General features: G+C 37.1%; 1 protein-coding gene across 2 annotated transcripts in view; it reads right to left on the reverse strand.

Annotated features, from left to right (window-relative positions):
- RNF24 (ring finger protein 24) overlaps positions 1-16,193 on the reverse strand; it is an 80,077-nt gene that overhangs the window by 20,823 nt on the left and 43,061 nt on the right. For both annotated transcript variants that reach the window (XM_026012333.2, XM_072736275.1), the window contains 2 exons: positions 16,042-16,191; positions 544-586 (listed from right to left, as the gene is read on the reverse strand). In XM_026012333.2, coding sequence (XP_025868118.1) covers positions 544-586; positions 16,042-16,184 — 186 coding nt within the window. In that variant the 5' untranslated portion in view covers positions 16,185-16,191. The remainder of the gene's footprint in view (positions 1-543; positions 587-16,041; positions 16,192-16,193) is intronic.

Consider the following 16,193-nt stretch of genomic DNA (forward strand, 5'->3'; position numbering starts at 1 on the left):
TGACACAGTAGTTTGACTTCTGGTGGTATGATGTGAGGTAACATTAGTAGAAAGGAGGAGATGAGATCACTATAATGCAACTGGTCACCTCTGTGGAACTGACATGTCTTCTAATGGAAGAGGTAAAAAATTCATTTAGTGAAATCTCTGAACTCCATTAGATTAACAGTAACTTTAAGGACTATAAGCCATAACATTTCCTTTTGGCAATGTTGTCTAAAGTTCTCTGTTGTTATATTATTATATCATCTGAACTATATATATATATATATATATATATATATATATATATATATATATATATCAATTATACATTTATAACTATATAACTATACATATATATATATAACTTCAAACACTTAAGATAGAAAATACTTAAAGTGAAGTTGATTTATTTTGTTTTGCAAACTGGAAGTGAAATGCTAAAATGAACACAAGTAAATCCAGTTCCAGTTTAAAATATGAGTGGAAATCTAAGTTCTCATTTTTTGATTAAAAAAACAAAAAAAACCTATCAAAGCCAATCTGAAATAAATTTCTTACCTGTTTGTAGGCATAAAATTCTTTATGAGCTTGATGTCTTAGCCTAAAAGACAGAAATGAGCAATGCAATATTGAGGTTTCCAATGTAACAATTTGATAAAATTCTTAAACAGATTTTTGAAATTTATATCATTTACAGTTTAAAATCCAAAATCTTTATCCTGAAAAACACCCAAATGACATATCTGTCCACCATGTTATGAGAAAGTAGCCAATGAACCATAAAATGTTATGTTATCCAAATGTTAAGTGAAATCTCATTAAAACAAAATCTTAACACAACAAATATATTTTTAAAAATCTTTTTAAAGATTCATCTATTTATGATAGACATAGAGAGAGAGAGAGAGAGAGACACAGGAGGAGGGAGAAGCAGGCTCCATGCCGGGACTCCAGGATCACACCCTGGGCCAAAGGCAGGCGCCAAACTGCAGAGCCACCCAGGGATCCCCAACACAACAAATATTTTAATGAAGAAGCCTCAATTCTATTTATATTGGTGATAGTCTATTTATTTCAATAATATTTAATGTATCACTTTTTAAAAAAATATTTTATTATTTTTATTTATTTACCCATGAGACACACACACACACACACACACACACACACACACACACACACAGAGACAGAGATACAGACAGAGGGAGAAGAAGCAGGCTCCATGCAGGGAGCCCAACTCAGGACTCGATCCCAGGTCTCCAGGATTATGCCCCAGACTGAAGGCGGCGCTAAACTGCTGAGCCACCTGGGCTGCCCAATATATCACTTTTTTAATGAAAAAATTAAGTATAACATCCATCTAGGGGATCCTAGATGGATTGCATAGCAGTGGTACATCTGTTGTACACTTCACATAAATGTATCATTTGATATATACTTTTTTTTTTTAAGATTTTATTTATTTATTCATAGACACACAGAGAGAGAGAGAGGCAGAGACACAGGCTGAGGGAGAAGCAGGCTCCATGCAGGGAACCTGATGCAGGACTCGATCCCGGTCTCCAGGATCACACCCCAGGCTGCAGGCGGCGCCAAACCGCTGCGCCACTGGGGCTGCCCCTTGATATATACTTTTTGTGTTGACTTCTTTTAGCTAACAATTACTTGTGAAATCCATACACATGGTTGCAGTAGTTTCTTTGACATATAGTATTCCAATATATGAATATAAGACTATCCATTCCACTGTTGATGAATATTTAGGTTACTTCCAGTCTGGGGCTATTATAAAGCTGCTACATAAATTCTACATATCTTTTAGTGGACATATAGACTCAATTCAGTCGAGTACATACCTAGTATGTAGAACTGCTAGTTAAAATGCTTGTACTGATTCCTACCTACTCTTAGATGTAATGCACAAGAGCTCTAGCTGTTTCACATCTTTGCCACTATTTGGTAGGATCAGTTAAAAAACTTTAGCCAATCTGGTAAGTTATTCAGTGGTATCTCATTTGTTTTAATTTGAATTTCCCAAATGATGTTTAGAACCCTTTTATATACTTCTTGTCCATTTGGATAACTTCCTTTATAAAATGCCTGTCTTTAAAAAATTAGTTACCTTTTTCTTAATGATTTGTAGTTCTTTATATATTTTAGATATAAGTCTTCTGTTAGGTCTATGTACTACAATTATCTCCAACTCCTGCTTGCATTTTCATTCTCTTGATGGTATCTTTTTCTTTTCTTTTTTCTTTTTTTAGATTTTATTTATTTCTTCATGAGAAACACAGAGAGACAGAGACAGAGAGAGAGAGAGAGAGACAGAGAGAGAGGCAGAGACACAGGCAGAGGGAGGAGTAGGCTCCATGCAGGGAGCCCGATGTGGGACTCGATCCCAGGTCTCCAGGATCACACCCTGGGCGGAAGGCAGCGCCAAACCGCTGAGCCACCCGGGCTGCCTCTTGATGGTATCTTTTGATGAACAGAAGCTTTTAATTTAAATTTAAGTTCAAACTAATTTATAAACTCTTCCCAATAATGTCAGTTCTTTTTGTGTCCAGTTGAAGAAATCTTTGCCTACCCCTTGGTTAGGAAGATATTCTCTCATGTATATTATGAAAACAATTTGTTATTTTACTTCTCCCATTTAGGTATCCAACTATAATTACTTATGATCCATCTGAAATTATTCTTTATATATGATGTGAGGAAGGCGTCAAGATTCTTTTTATCCACATGCAGATTTTCACTTGATTCATTTATTGAAGACTTTATTTTCCCTACTGCATAGCAGTGGTACATCTGTTGTAAATCAGATCCAATATGTGGGCCTGTTTCTAAAGTTTCTATTCTGTTCCATCGGTCTATTTGCCTATTCTTGTATACTGAGTTGAATAGTATGAAAAATTCATGTCTGCTAGAGCCTCAGTGGTTGAGCATCTGCCTTTGGCTCAGGTCATGATCCCAGGGTTCTGGAATCGAGTCCTGCATCGGGCTCCCCATGGGGAGCCTGCTTCTCCTTCTGCCTATGTCTCTGCCTCTCTCTGTGTCTCTCATGAATAAATAAAAATTTTTTTCCCAAAGGAAATAGAGTATTTGTAGAGTAGTTAAAATGAGGTCTTACTGGGGTTAGGGGAGACCCTAAATCAAATACAACTGGTGCCTTTAGAAGAAGAGGAGAAAACACACAGAGACACAGAGAAGAAGGCCAGGTAAAGACAGAGACAAACTGAAATCATAAAGGTACCAGTCAAAGAACATCAAAGATTTCTGGTAACTACTAAAAACTAGGAAGAGGTGAGGAGGGGGGAGCAAGGCCTGTTGACACCTTGATTTCAAATTTCTAGACTCCAGAACTGTGACATGAAAGTTGTTATTTTTAAGCCACTTGGTTTTGTGGTCCTTAATTACAGCAGCCCTGGGAAATGAATGCACCGGTATCATTGCCACATTAATTTTTCTCTTAACTTTTATTCTGAAATAATTTTGAACTTAAAGAAAAGCTGCAAAAAAATAGAATTCATCTATATTTTCCTCCCAGCTTTACCAATGTTCACATCTTACACAACCATTGTACAATGATCAAAACCAGGAAATTAATACGGATATATCATTAATACTGTCATAATATTAAATAGGAGACTTCATTTGAATTTCACCAGTTTGTTTTCCCATTAATGTCCTTTTCCTATTTTATTATCCAAGATCCTACCTTTCATGTATTTATGTATCTTTAGCTTCCTCCAATCTCTGACAATTCTTTAGTTTTCCCTTGACTTTCAAGATTTTGACACACTAACCACGATCAACTGGTTATGCTGGTGTCTATTGGGTCTCTCCACCGTAAAAAGTTACTATTTTTCTCTTTGTGACAGATCAGCATCTTGTGGGGAGATGCTGAAACTATGCAAATATCCTATTTTTTTTTGCTCAATCTTTTGCCCACTGACTTTAGCACCCATCTTACTTGTAACAAGAACTGTAGTGTTTGCATGGTGGTGGTTTTACAGTTTCCTAATTCCTTGTACATTTATTGGAATTCTTCTGTGTAGAAGAGATGTCCTTTCTTCCTCATTTATTTTTATCAGTATTATCCCTGTATTTGTTTTAGTCTATGGGTTATAATTCAATATGGTCACATTTGTTTTATTGCTCAAACTGATCTAGGTTTGGCCTTTAGAAGCTCCATCAGGTTGACTCCTGTGTCCTTTCAACATGCCCTCATCTGTTTCCATGCATGTCTTTGGTTACTGGTACGAAAAGGTGTTCCAGGCTCATTTTGTATTTTCCGTGCCCCAGTTGTGGAAAACTACTTCTTCAAAAGAATATTGGCTCCTTTTATTGGAGAATAGTATTTAGAAACCAAGTCCTGGGTCCTAGGTGAATAGCATTCTGTTTTAAGTAGTAGGGCTTTGAAACAAATCTCGGGTCTGGTAGTGTAAGTCACGCTCTGCTCTTAACTACTGTATTGGCTATTCTTGATCCTCTGCACTTCCATATAAATTTCATGAGGTAGTCAGTCTCCACAAAAAAATCTGTTGGGATAATTAACTGAGGTTGTATATAGAATTTATAGATCAGCTATGGAAGAACTGACATCTTTGGAAGACAGTTTCCAACCTATGAACATAATATATTCCTCTATTTATAAGATCTTCTTTAATTTCTCTCTACACAATTTCTATGAAGAACACTTATAATTTTCCATGTTTCTGATTACAACATCCTGAAAGTTGTGAAGTGGTTATCTCGTAATGGTTTTAATTTGCATTTCCTTAATGACCAAGGATGTTGATCTTTCTATGTACTTGTTGGCTATTGGTATATCTTCTTTGGGGGAAATAGTTATTTATTTAAGTCCTTTGTCTTTTTAAAAATTCAGTTGTCTTTTTGTCGACGAATTGTAAAAATTTTCAAAAAATATATTGCTTATTAAAGTCTTATCAGATATATGAATTGGAGGGGCTCCTGGGTGGCTCAGTCAATTAAGTGTCTGCCTTCTATTCATGATTCCAGGACCCTGGGATCAAGCCCCACACTGGGCTTCCTGCTTAGTGGGGTACCTGCTTCTCCCTTTCTTGCTCCCTTGTTTGTGCTCACTCTCTGTCAAATAAATAAATACATAAATAAATAAAATATTTTAAAAAGACATATGAATTGGAAATATTTTTCTCTTCTGTCGGTTATCTTTTTACTTTTTTTTTTAAAGATTTGAGAGAGAATGTGCTAGAATTGGGGCAGAGGAAGAAGAGAATCTCAAGTAGACTCCATGCTGAGCAGAGTCGATATGGGGCTCAATCTCATGACCCTGAATTCATGACCTGAGCTGAAATCAAGAGTCAGACACAACTGAACCACCCAGGTGCTCCCTTCATTTTTACTTTCTTGATAACATTATTTGATGCATAAGTGTTTTTAATATTTGTAAATCTTATCTATTTTTCTTTTGTTGCTTGTGCTTTTGATGTCAAATCTAAGTCATTGCCAATCTGAGGTCATTAGGACTTACCTGTTTTCTTTTTTTAAAGATTTAATTTATTTATTCATGAGAGACACACAAAGAGAGGCAGAGACATAGGCAGAGGGAGAAGTAGGCTTCCTGCAAGGAGCGTGATGAAGGACTCCATCCCAGGACCCTGAGATCACGACCTGAGCCAAAGGCAGATGCTCAACCACTGAGCCACCCAGGTGCTCCAGGACTTACCTTTCCAAGAGTTTTATAGTTTTAGCTCTAATATTTAGGTCGTTGAGGGATCCCTGGGTGGCGCAGCGGTTTGGCGCCTGCCTTTGGCCCAGGGCGCGATCCTGGAGACCCGGGATCGAATCCCACATCAGGCTCCCGGTGCATGGAGCCTGCTTCTCCCTCCGCCTGTGTCTCTGCCTCTCTCTCTCTCTCTGTGACTATCATAAATAAATAAAAAATTAAAAAAAAATTTAATATTTAGGTCGTTGATATATTTTTGAGTTGATTTTTTAAAAAAGATTTTATTTATTTATTCATGAGAGAGAGAGAGAGGCAGAGACACAGGCAGAGGGAGAAGCAGGCTCCCTGCAGGGAGACTGATGTGGGACTCGATCCCGGGCCTCCAGGATCACATCCTGAGCTGAAGGCCGACGCTCAACGGCTGAGCCATCCAGGCGTCCCTGAGTTGATTTTTATATAGGATGTGAGGCAGGAGTTCAGCTTCATTCTTTTGCATGTATTACTCAGTTGTCCCATCATTTGTTAAAGAGACTATTCTTTCCCCATGACAAAAGTTAATTTGCCATAGCTGTTTGGGTTTATTTACGGACTCTCAAATCCATTTCATTTTTTTAAATGTCTATTCTTATGCCAGTACCATAATGTTTTGATCACTATAGCTTTGTAGTAAGTTTTGAAATTGAAAAGTGTGAGTCTTCCTCTTTTCTCTTTTTCAATACTGTTGTGGCTATTCAGGGGCCATTGCAGTTCCAAACCAATTGAGGGTCAGTTCTATTTCCACATAAAAGGCTACTGGAATTTTGAGAGGAAGTATACTGGATCTGTAGGTTGCCTAGAGAAATATTGCCATCTTAATAATATTAAGTTTTCTAATCCATGAACATATAGAACACTTTTCCATTTATTTAAGTCTTTAATTTTTTTCAGCAGTGTTTTGTAGTTTTCAATGTACAAGTCTCGTTCTTCCTTGGTTAATTTTATTCCTAGGAATTTTATTCTTTTGGATGCTATTGTAAATGGGATTGTTTCTTTTATTTTCTTTTCAGATCATTCCTTGCTGGTGTATAGAAACAAACTGATTTTTGTGTGTTGATTTTGTACTGTGAAAGTTTGCTTAATATGTTAGGTCTAGTTTTTTTGGTGTGTGGGTTCTATGGGATTTGGAATACTAAATAGAATCATGTTATCTACAAAAAGAGATAGTTTTGCTTCCTTCTTTCCAATTATAGGCCTTCTATTTCTTTTTCTTGCCTAACTACTCTAGCCAGAACTCCTAGTGCAATGCTGAATAGCCGTGGTGAAAACAGGCATCTTTGTCTTATTACTGCTCTTACGGGGAAAGCTTTCAGTCTTTCACCATTGAGTAAGACGTTAGTTGTTGGTTTTCATAAATGCTATTTCTTGTGTCAGTTTGATGTATTATATTTTTTCTAGGAAAAAGTCCAATTCAACTAAAAATTCAAAATTATTGGCATAAAGTTGTTCATAATATCCATTTTGATCTTATCTGTAGGATTTGTATACAGTCCTCTTTTTCATTTACTTTTTTAAAGATTTTATTTTATTATTTTATTTTTTTAAAGGTTTTATTTATTTATTCATGAGACACAGAGAGAGAGAGAGAGAGGCAGAGACATAGGCAGAGGGAGAAGCAGGCTCCATGCAGGAAGCCTGACGTGGGACCTGATCCTGGGACCCTGGGATCATGTCCCTGGCCAAAGGCAGGCGCCAAACTGCTGAGTCACCCAGGGATCCCCTAAAGATTTTATTTTTAAGTAATCTCTATTTTCTATGAGGGGACTGAACTCACAACTCTGAGATCAAGACTCACACACTTTACTGACTGAGCCAGCCAGGGGCCCCTTATTTCTGATACTAGTAATTTAGGTTTTTTTCTCCTCCTTTTCTTGAACAATCTTTCTGGAGATTCATTAATTTTGTTAATCTTTCCAAAGAATCAGCTTTTGGCTTCAATGATTTTATTATACATTTGTTTTCTAGTCCACTGATTTCTGTACTTTGCTTTTTAATTTTCTTCCTCTACTTTCCTTTGGATTTAATTGTTTTTTTACAGCTCTATTAAAGGAAAACATGTAATTGGTTTTCAGTCTTTGTGTAATATATAATTTTTAAAAAGATTTTATTCATTTATTCATGAGAGACACACAGAGAGAGGCAGAGACTGGGAGCCTGATGTGGAACTCGATCCCAGGACCCTGGGATCACAATCTAAGCCAAAGGCAGACACTTTACTACTGAGCCACCCAGGTGCCCCTGTGTAATATATAATTTTAAAACTAAAATTTCTCTTAATTAGGTCAAATTTATTAATCGTGTAGTTCAAATCATCTATAATCCTTACTGCTTTTTTTTTTTTTTTTTTTTTTTTTTGGTCTGCTTATTTTCCAAGAAAAGCATGCAGTTCATTTTTATGTAAAGGAATAAAATGAATCCCATCAGAGTTCATTAAAATGAGGCTTGATCTGTATTTATTTTGCTTATTTGACTCTTTTAATTGGATCTACATATTTTTCCAAAGCATCATTACTTCTAGTCACAGCATGGGCCAATTTGTGCTCACCTTTTTCTTTAATCCATAGTTTATAATTTATCCCTTCTAGGAAATCCTACTTAAATTAACTTCACCGTTCTGATCATTCCTTTACTCCAAGTCCCATTAATTACCTAATATTTATGTTGTATTTGCTATGCATCTAACACCTATCTTTTTGCTATTCCTTCCAGGGAACATACTAATAATAGAGGTTGTGACTTATTTGGTGAAGGAGGCGAGAATGGGGAATAATATTTTTTTCTTATGTAGTTTGTTATCCAGTATTTAAAAGAAAAGCAAAATAGGTGCTGTCTTCACTAAAAAATTCCAGGTTCAAAATTAAAACAAAGAAACCAGTTTTAGAATACCCCCAATATGCAAATCTGTCTTGTAAGAGTGATTATGAAATTCTGAAATGGTTATTTTGAAATGAAGCCTGATAAAAATAATTTTTTAAGGTTAAGAGCACATACTCTGGGGTCAGACCCAAATTGGTCTGAGTTTCAGCTTTAACCAACTTTTATGTGTGTGATTGTAAGATAATTATTTAACTTCTGTAAAATAAAGATAATAAAATTACCTGGTTCAACTGCAATGCAGAGCACAGGGTCTAAAGCACAGTAAGTGCTGAATAAATATCGATTTCTAAAGAAGTATCTAAGAGGGTGTGATTAACAATGCTGAAAGCTGGTGAAAATGATAAAACCATGTAGGTTATGGCCACAATAAATCTGTGGTCATCACTCTCAGCTTAGACTCTCCACATTGTCCTCTGATTCCACCTATTCACACTCAGTATCTCAGGCTTCCATGTAGTAGTCATTCAAACACTTGCCACTGTCTTCAAGCTTTATCCTACCACCTCCTTCCATGACATTTTCAACTACTTTAGAGTGAAGGAAAGAGTCTATCAGATATGCAAGCTCTGGCTCCCAGCCCCACATACTACCAAGTCCTTGACTTAATATGGTTAGCATTTTTCAACTTTTAGATGGTACAAAAGTCGTATGTATTCCGTAAAAACCTTACTTAGAATTTTGATCTTTTTCCAGGTTAGCAATATGCTGTCTGATGCTCTCTTGGGATGCTGGGCAGTGGTAGCAGCCGCAGTTCCCAGTCAGCCACACAATCATGAGGGTAAACAAGCCATTTGTTTACAACCATTCTGTGCATATACAACCTTTTTCAGTTTTCCCTTTCAGTACAGTATTCAATAAATTACATGAGATATTCAACACTTTATTATAAAATAGGCTTTGTGTTAGATGATTTTGCCTAATTGTAAGCTACCTTAAGTGTTCTGAGCATGTTTAAGGTAGGCTAGGCTAAGTTATAGTATTCAGTAGGTTAGATATACTAAATGCATTTTTGACTTATGATATTCTCAATTTATCACGAGTTTATTGGGATGTAATCCCATCATAAGCTGAGGAAGACCTGTACACATATATTGTCTACTACAATTATTTTCATCTCTGTCTTAAGAAGGTACTCTCCTGCTTAGACCTAATACCACTATAACTTTTATGTGGGTCTCTTCTCACCTCCACGGTTCATTCCTTCTCACAAATCCTCCACAACTAGCTCATTCTCCTTAATATTATATCTATTTACAAATATGCCCAAATCTCTTAAAACAAAGACCAAAATACTCCCTTGATTCTACAGCATACCACACCCCTACTCTACCCAACCTCATTTTTTCTCAGCCAAGATTCCTTAGAGAGGAGGTCATATTTCTTGTATCCATTTTCACCTGCTGGTCAGGCTTTGCCCCATTACAGCCCACCTTTCATCACCCCTATATCCATGCTACTGAAACTTTTCTAACTAAAATTATAGATGCAAATCTAATTATCAAATGTAATGGGAACTTTTCAATTCTTCTCTTACTGGACATCCCTGGGAGCAGTTGACATAACTGATTCAATCCACTGAAACCCTACTTGTGGGGTACTGTTTCATGATTTTCTTCCTATCTTCTGCTGTCCCCTCTGAGTCTCTTCTTTGGGCTTCTCTTAAATATCAACGTTTCCCTGGAAACCATTTTATTTCACTATACACATTCTCTCTAGGACTCACCTGACCTCGACCTCAACCTCATTACAAGACCCCCTATTTCCAGACCAGACTTCTTATAAGCTTGAGACCTATTTATCCAACTGTATACTAAATATTTTGACTGTTACACAGAAAACTCAGTCCTCTCATATCTAAAATGGAATTTATCATCTTTCCACCCCAAACTTTCCTATCCATTTTCTATCTCTAGACTGCTACCCAGCTCCCTAAACCAGAAGTCCAGGAAAAATTCTAAGCACATCTTTTCCTGTCCATCATTAAAATCTGGTCACCAGGGCAGCCCTGGTGGCGCAGCGGTTTGGCGCCGCCTGCAGCCCGGGATTTGATCCTGGAGACCCGGATTGAGTCCCACATTGGGCTTCCTGCATGGAGCCTGCTTCTCCCTCTGCCTGTGTCTCTGCCTCTCTCTCGCTCTCTCTGAATGAATAAATAAATAAATTAAAAAAAAAATCTGGTCACCCAATTCTGTTCATTTTCACCTCCCAAATATTACAACCATCCATAACACTCTCTCTAGCTCTATTGTCATTATTTTGATTCAAGACCTTATAATTTCTATTAGGTAACTCATAGCATTCCCCCTAATTTTAGTTTATATTTTTATCAAAATTACATATGCACAATTTTTTTTCATATGCACAAATTTCAAAGTCATATATAGTTCTACAAAATTAGTAACAAAAAAATCAGCCCTCTACCCTTTCTTTTATTTATTTATTTTTTAATATTTTATGTATTTATTTGAGAGAGAGAGATAACACAAGCAAGTACGAGGGGCAGAGGGAGAGGGAGAAGCAGACTCCTTGCTGAGCAGGGAGCCTGATGCAGGGCTCAATCCCAGGACCCTGGAATCATGACCCCAGTGAAAGGCAGATGCTTAACCAACTGAGCCACCCAGGTGTCCCTGCCCTATCTCTTTTTTATTTTTTATTTATTTATTTATTTACTTTTAAAACTTTTATTTATTTATTCATAGACACAGAGAGAGAGAGGCAGAGGGAGAAGCAGGCTCCACGCAGGGAGCCCGATGTGGGACTCGATCCTGGGTCTCCAGGATCACACCCCAGGCTGCAGGCGGCACCAAACCGCTGTGCCACCCGGGCTGCCCTGCCCTATCTCTTTTAGCTCACTATTTTGATGTTTATTTCCATGTTTCTAAATACCTTTCTTGTGTTGTTTCTTGATTTTTTTACTTTTATGCATATCTAATAACTTCCTACTAGGGACACCATTCTTTGATTTACCCAACAGACATTTATTAAGTACCAAAGGCACTGCACTGTTTGGGATACAGTAAACAGAATAGACAAATATTTACTGGGGCAGAGAAATAGATAACAGACTATTACATGATTCATTATAAAATAGTATCATTGCTAGGAAGTTAAGATGCCCTCCTTTTGTGTTTTTGTAGTGATCTATTCATAACCCTATCATAGGCAGCAGATTCTATTATACAGTATTGTGTAAGATTGTGGTTGGTGGTGGGTGTCTTGTTCAGACCCAATTCCTGTGTTCCTCCTAAGGTTCTGATGAATCTGGTGTGTCTTTTTTTTTTTTAATTTTAAAATGTTTTTTTTTTTTTTTAATTTTTTTTTAAATTATTTATTTATGATAGTCACAGAGAGAGAGAGAGAGGCAGAGACACAGGCAGAGGGAGAAGCAGGCTCCATGCACCGGGAGCCCGATGTGGGATTCGATCCCGGGTCTCCAGGATTGCGCCCTGGGCCAAAGGCAGGCGCCGAACCGCTGCGCCACCCAGGGATCCCCGAATCTGGTGTGTCTTGAGGGATCTCTGCCTAAGAACAGAAGAGCCCCCCTTGGAAAGGTGCTAGAGAGCTTAAGTTATGTTAAAAAATGGGCTAGGATCATTTTAAAGGAGCTGAATTTATGAATTTCTAAATTAATTGCAAATGACTTGTTAAATCCAAATTTAACATAGGAAAGGTTAAAAGTTAACAAACTGGGATCATCAGAAAGGAAAAGTTCCTTACATCATGATTTAATTTTCAAAATGGTACCACTGACTTGTAAATGAAGTTTAGAAATGTTTGAACATGACTTGTTTCTCTGATAAGGCAAGAAAATTTTATTTTGGTGTTGCAGATCCCTATTTACTTGCTCTGTTAGCTAAATAATAAAGCATACAGAAAGGATGAAAAGAAGTATACTGATAATGTATGAAAACAAATGTTATCAATTTTTCCTTTCTCTTTACCTATTTGCCTGATTATTAAAAGAAATACAATGAAGTAAAATGGTGTTTCACAACTGATTTCTTAAAAAATTTACTCAGAATCACAATAGGTATATTAGTGTTTTTCTTAAAACAAGAAGATTAAAGGCTTAATTAAATCTTTGACATAGTAATAAAAACTATATTATGAGCTAGTTTAGAATATTTTATATACATAAAACCCTTTTTTGGGGATCCCTGGATGGTTCAGCGGTTTAGCACCTGCCTTTGGCCCAGTAGTAATCCTGGGGTCCTGGGATCGGGTCCCTCATTGGGCTCCTGAGATGGAGCCTACTTCTCCCTCTGCCTGTGTCTCTGCCCCACCCTATGTCTATCATGAATAAATAATCAAAAAAAAAATAAAACCCTTTCTTTAATGATTCTTTAAAAATATTTTGTTACATTTTTGTGATTTTTATCTTCTTTTAAAATATAATTTGGTTTCAAATATTAAATTCACAGATTTCTTAGTTAAAAACCACTATTTGTAGGGCAATTACCAAAAAATTTAATAGGTCTGAGAAAAGGAACAAAAAGAATCAGCAGTCCTCTGCTTTCTTCCTCACAGAAAATATTTTAAGGCTGTGAGGTCCTATTTTTGCTATGGCTAATTCCCTAATTTAAAAAAAATGCTGAATATTTACATAGCATTTATCAAACTTATTTTTGTTTTGTTTTTTTTTTAATAAATTTATTTTTTATTGGTGTTCAATTTACCAACATACAGAATAACACCTAGTGCTCATCCCATCAAGTGCCCCCCTCAGTGCCCGTCACCCATTCACCCCCACCCCCCGCCCTCCTCCCCTTCCACCACCCCTAGTTCATTTCCCAGAGTTAGGAGTCTTTATGTTCTGTCTCCCTTTCTGATATTTCCCACACATTTCTTCTCCCTTCCCTTATATTCCCTTTCACTATTATTTATATTCCCCAAATGAATGAGAACATATAATGTTTGTCCTGCTCCGACTGACTTACTTCACTCAGCATAATACCCTCCAGTTCCATCCACGTTGAAGCAAATGGTGGGTATTTGTCATTTCTAATGGCTGAGTAATATTCCATTGTATACAAAGACGACATCTTCTTTATCCATTCATCTTTCGATGGACACCGAGGCTCCTTCCATAGCTTGGCTATTGTGGACATTGCTGCTATAAACATTGGGGTGCAGGTGTCCCGGCATTTCATTGCATCTGTATCTTTGGGGTAAATCCCCAACAGTGCAATTGCTGGGTCATAGGGCAGGTCCATTTTTAACACTTTTGAGTAACCTCCACACAGTTTTCCAGAGTGGCTGCACTAGTTCACATTCCCACCAACAGTGTAAGAGGGTTCCCTTTTCGCCGCATCCTCTTTGTTTTGTTTTTTAAAAATTTTATGTATTTATTTGAGAGAGAGAGTGGACAAGCAGGGGGAGCAGCAGAGGGAGAGGGAGAAGCAAGTTCTCCTGCTGAGTAGGGAGCCTGGTGCAGGGCTTGATCCCAGGACCCTGGGATCATGACCTGAGCCAAAGGCAGATGCTTAACTGACTGAGCTACCCAGGCACCCCTATCAAACTTTTTTTTACAAGATTTTATTTATTTAGTTGAGAGAGTAAGCGAGAGATAGAGAACGCGTGCACGTGCACAAGCTAGGGGAGAATGAGAGAGAGAGAGAGAGAGAGAGAGAGAGAGAGAGAGAGAGAGAAGCAGACTTCCCACTGAGCAGGGAGCCAGATGTGGGGCTTGATTCCAGGACCCTAGGATCATGATCTGAGCTGAAGGCAGACGTTTAACAGACTGAGCTACCCAGGTCCCTATCAAACTACTATTAAAGAAATGTTAGAAAAAAGAAATTTCTAGAAAAAGATTTTTAAAAAAGCTTTTTCTTATTAAAATCCTATAATTATATTAAAGTGTTTATTACTCTGAGACCTAAAAATCATAACCAGCCAGCATACCTGTGAGAAAGAAGTGATTACAGTTTGTGAGAGCTTCAGAAAAGATTCACTTTCTATGAAGAACATACATTCACTTGTCAGAATATCAGAAATACACACTAAATTCATTTGAATTTGCCCATCAGTGAGTGGTCACTGGTGGCAACAATTAATTATTGCTAAAAGATATGTGATGATGGCATTTATCTTAACCATAATCACATACTGTGTGAACACTAAAAATTGTTAGAGGTATAGTTGTTTAATAAAACCCAGCTTTCTATTTTTTACTCATAAAACTTTCAAGAATACAGTACAATCAATACAATATGAATTTTTATAGTCTGAGTTTTTGCTTTGAAAATTAGATCCAATTTAAAACTCAAAAAGAGGAAGATGTTTGCTTAAACAATTATGAGTAAGTCAACTGTGAATCTTTACTGGCCAAATCTATTACTCCTTCAAGTGAGGTTCTATCCTTTATCAATTTTCTGTACATGTGCCATGTAGAATATTTAATGTTTTATATAGAAAATCAATCACCTGAACACCTGACCAAAAGAGCTTAAAATTTTAAGAGACCACGAGAACCTGTTCAAAGGCTTAGATCATGTCTTGGACATTGTTTTCTGATCCCTAATGATTTTAGCTAACAATGATGCAACACCTTCCTTGAAAAGACATCATGAAGGGACACCTGGGTGGCTCAGCGGTTGAGCATCTGCCTTTGGCTCAGGGAGTGATCCTGGAGTTCCAGGATCAAGTCCTGAATCAGGCTCCCTGCATGGAGCCTGCTTCTCCCTCTGCCTGTGTCTCTGCCTCTCTCTCTGTGTCTCTAATGAATAAATAAATAAAATCTTAAAAAAAAAAAAAAAAAGAAAGAAAGAAAGAAAGAAAAGATATGAAATCTCTGTGAATGTAGATTAAATCTTGGGAACAGACAATCTCATAATTGTACCTGGACCAGGTGTTAATATGTTAGAAAAATAAATGAGGACAATTTTATTCTATAGAGTAAAACATTTAATCAGCAAATAGGATTGAAGACTTCATAAAGGTGTTTTAACTGATCAGTAACTAACTCACAGAGGTTAAAATGTTAAGCAGCCTTAATTTTAGAAAATTTGCTAATTATTGGGGTACCTGGCTGGCTTACCCAGAGGAGCATGTGGCTCTTGATCTTGCGGTCATGAGTTTGAGCCTCACACTGGGTGTAGAGATTGCTTAAATAAATAAAAGAATTGGTGGTCCCTGGGTGGCGCAGCGGTTTGGCGCCTGCCTTTGGCCCAGGGCGCGATCCTGGAGACCCGGGATCGAATCCCACATCGGGCTCCTGGTGCATGGAGCCTGCTTCTCCCTCTGCCTATGTCTCTGCCTCTTTCTCTCTCTCTCTCTCTGTGACTATCATAAATAAATAAATTAAATAAATAAATAAATAAACGAATTAAAAAAAAGAAATTTTGCACTTATATAATTTTTTAACACAAGGGCAGATAGCTGATTTATAATTGGTTGTTTAACATATATTGAAGTAACATAGAATGAAAATTGATTACCTAATCAAGTAGCAACAGAAGAGTAAACTAAGGATGAAGACAAATATTGCAGTGCCAAAGACCACAATATATATGTTGAGAGGCAGATTCTGGAATCCAATATTAGGCATCCTGAAGTTGTAATGTGGGAAATCCGAGCTCATGGATGAACT

The sequence above is a fragment of the Vulpes vulpes genome, chromosome 14 (genome assembly GCF_048418805.1).
Source record: "Vulpes vulpes isolate BD-2025 chromosome 14, VulVul3, whole genome shotgun sequence".
Classification (NCBI taxonomy): Eukaryota; Metazoa; Chordata; class Mammalia; order Carnivora; family Canidae; genus Vulpes; species Vulpes vulpes.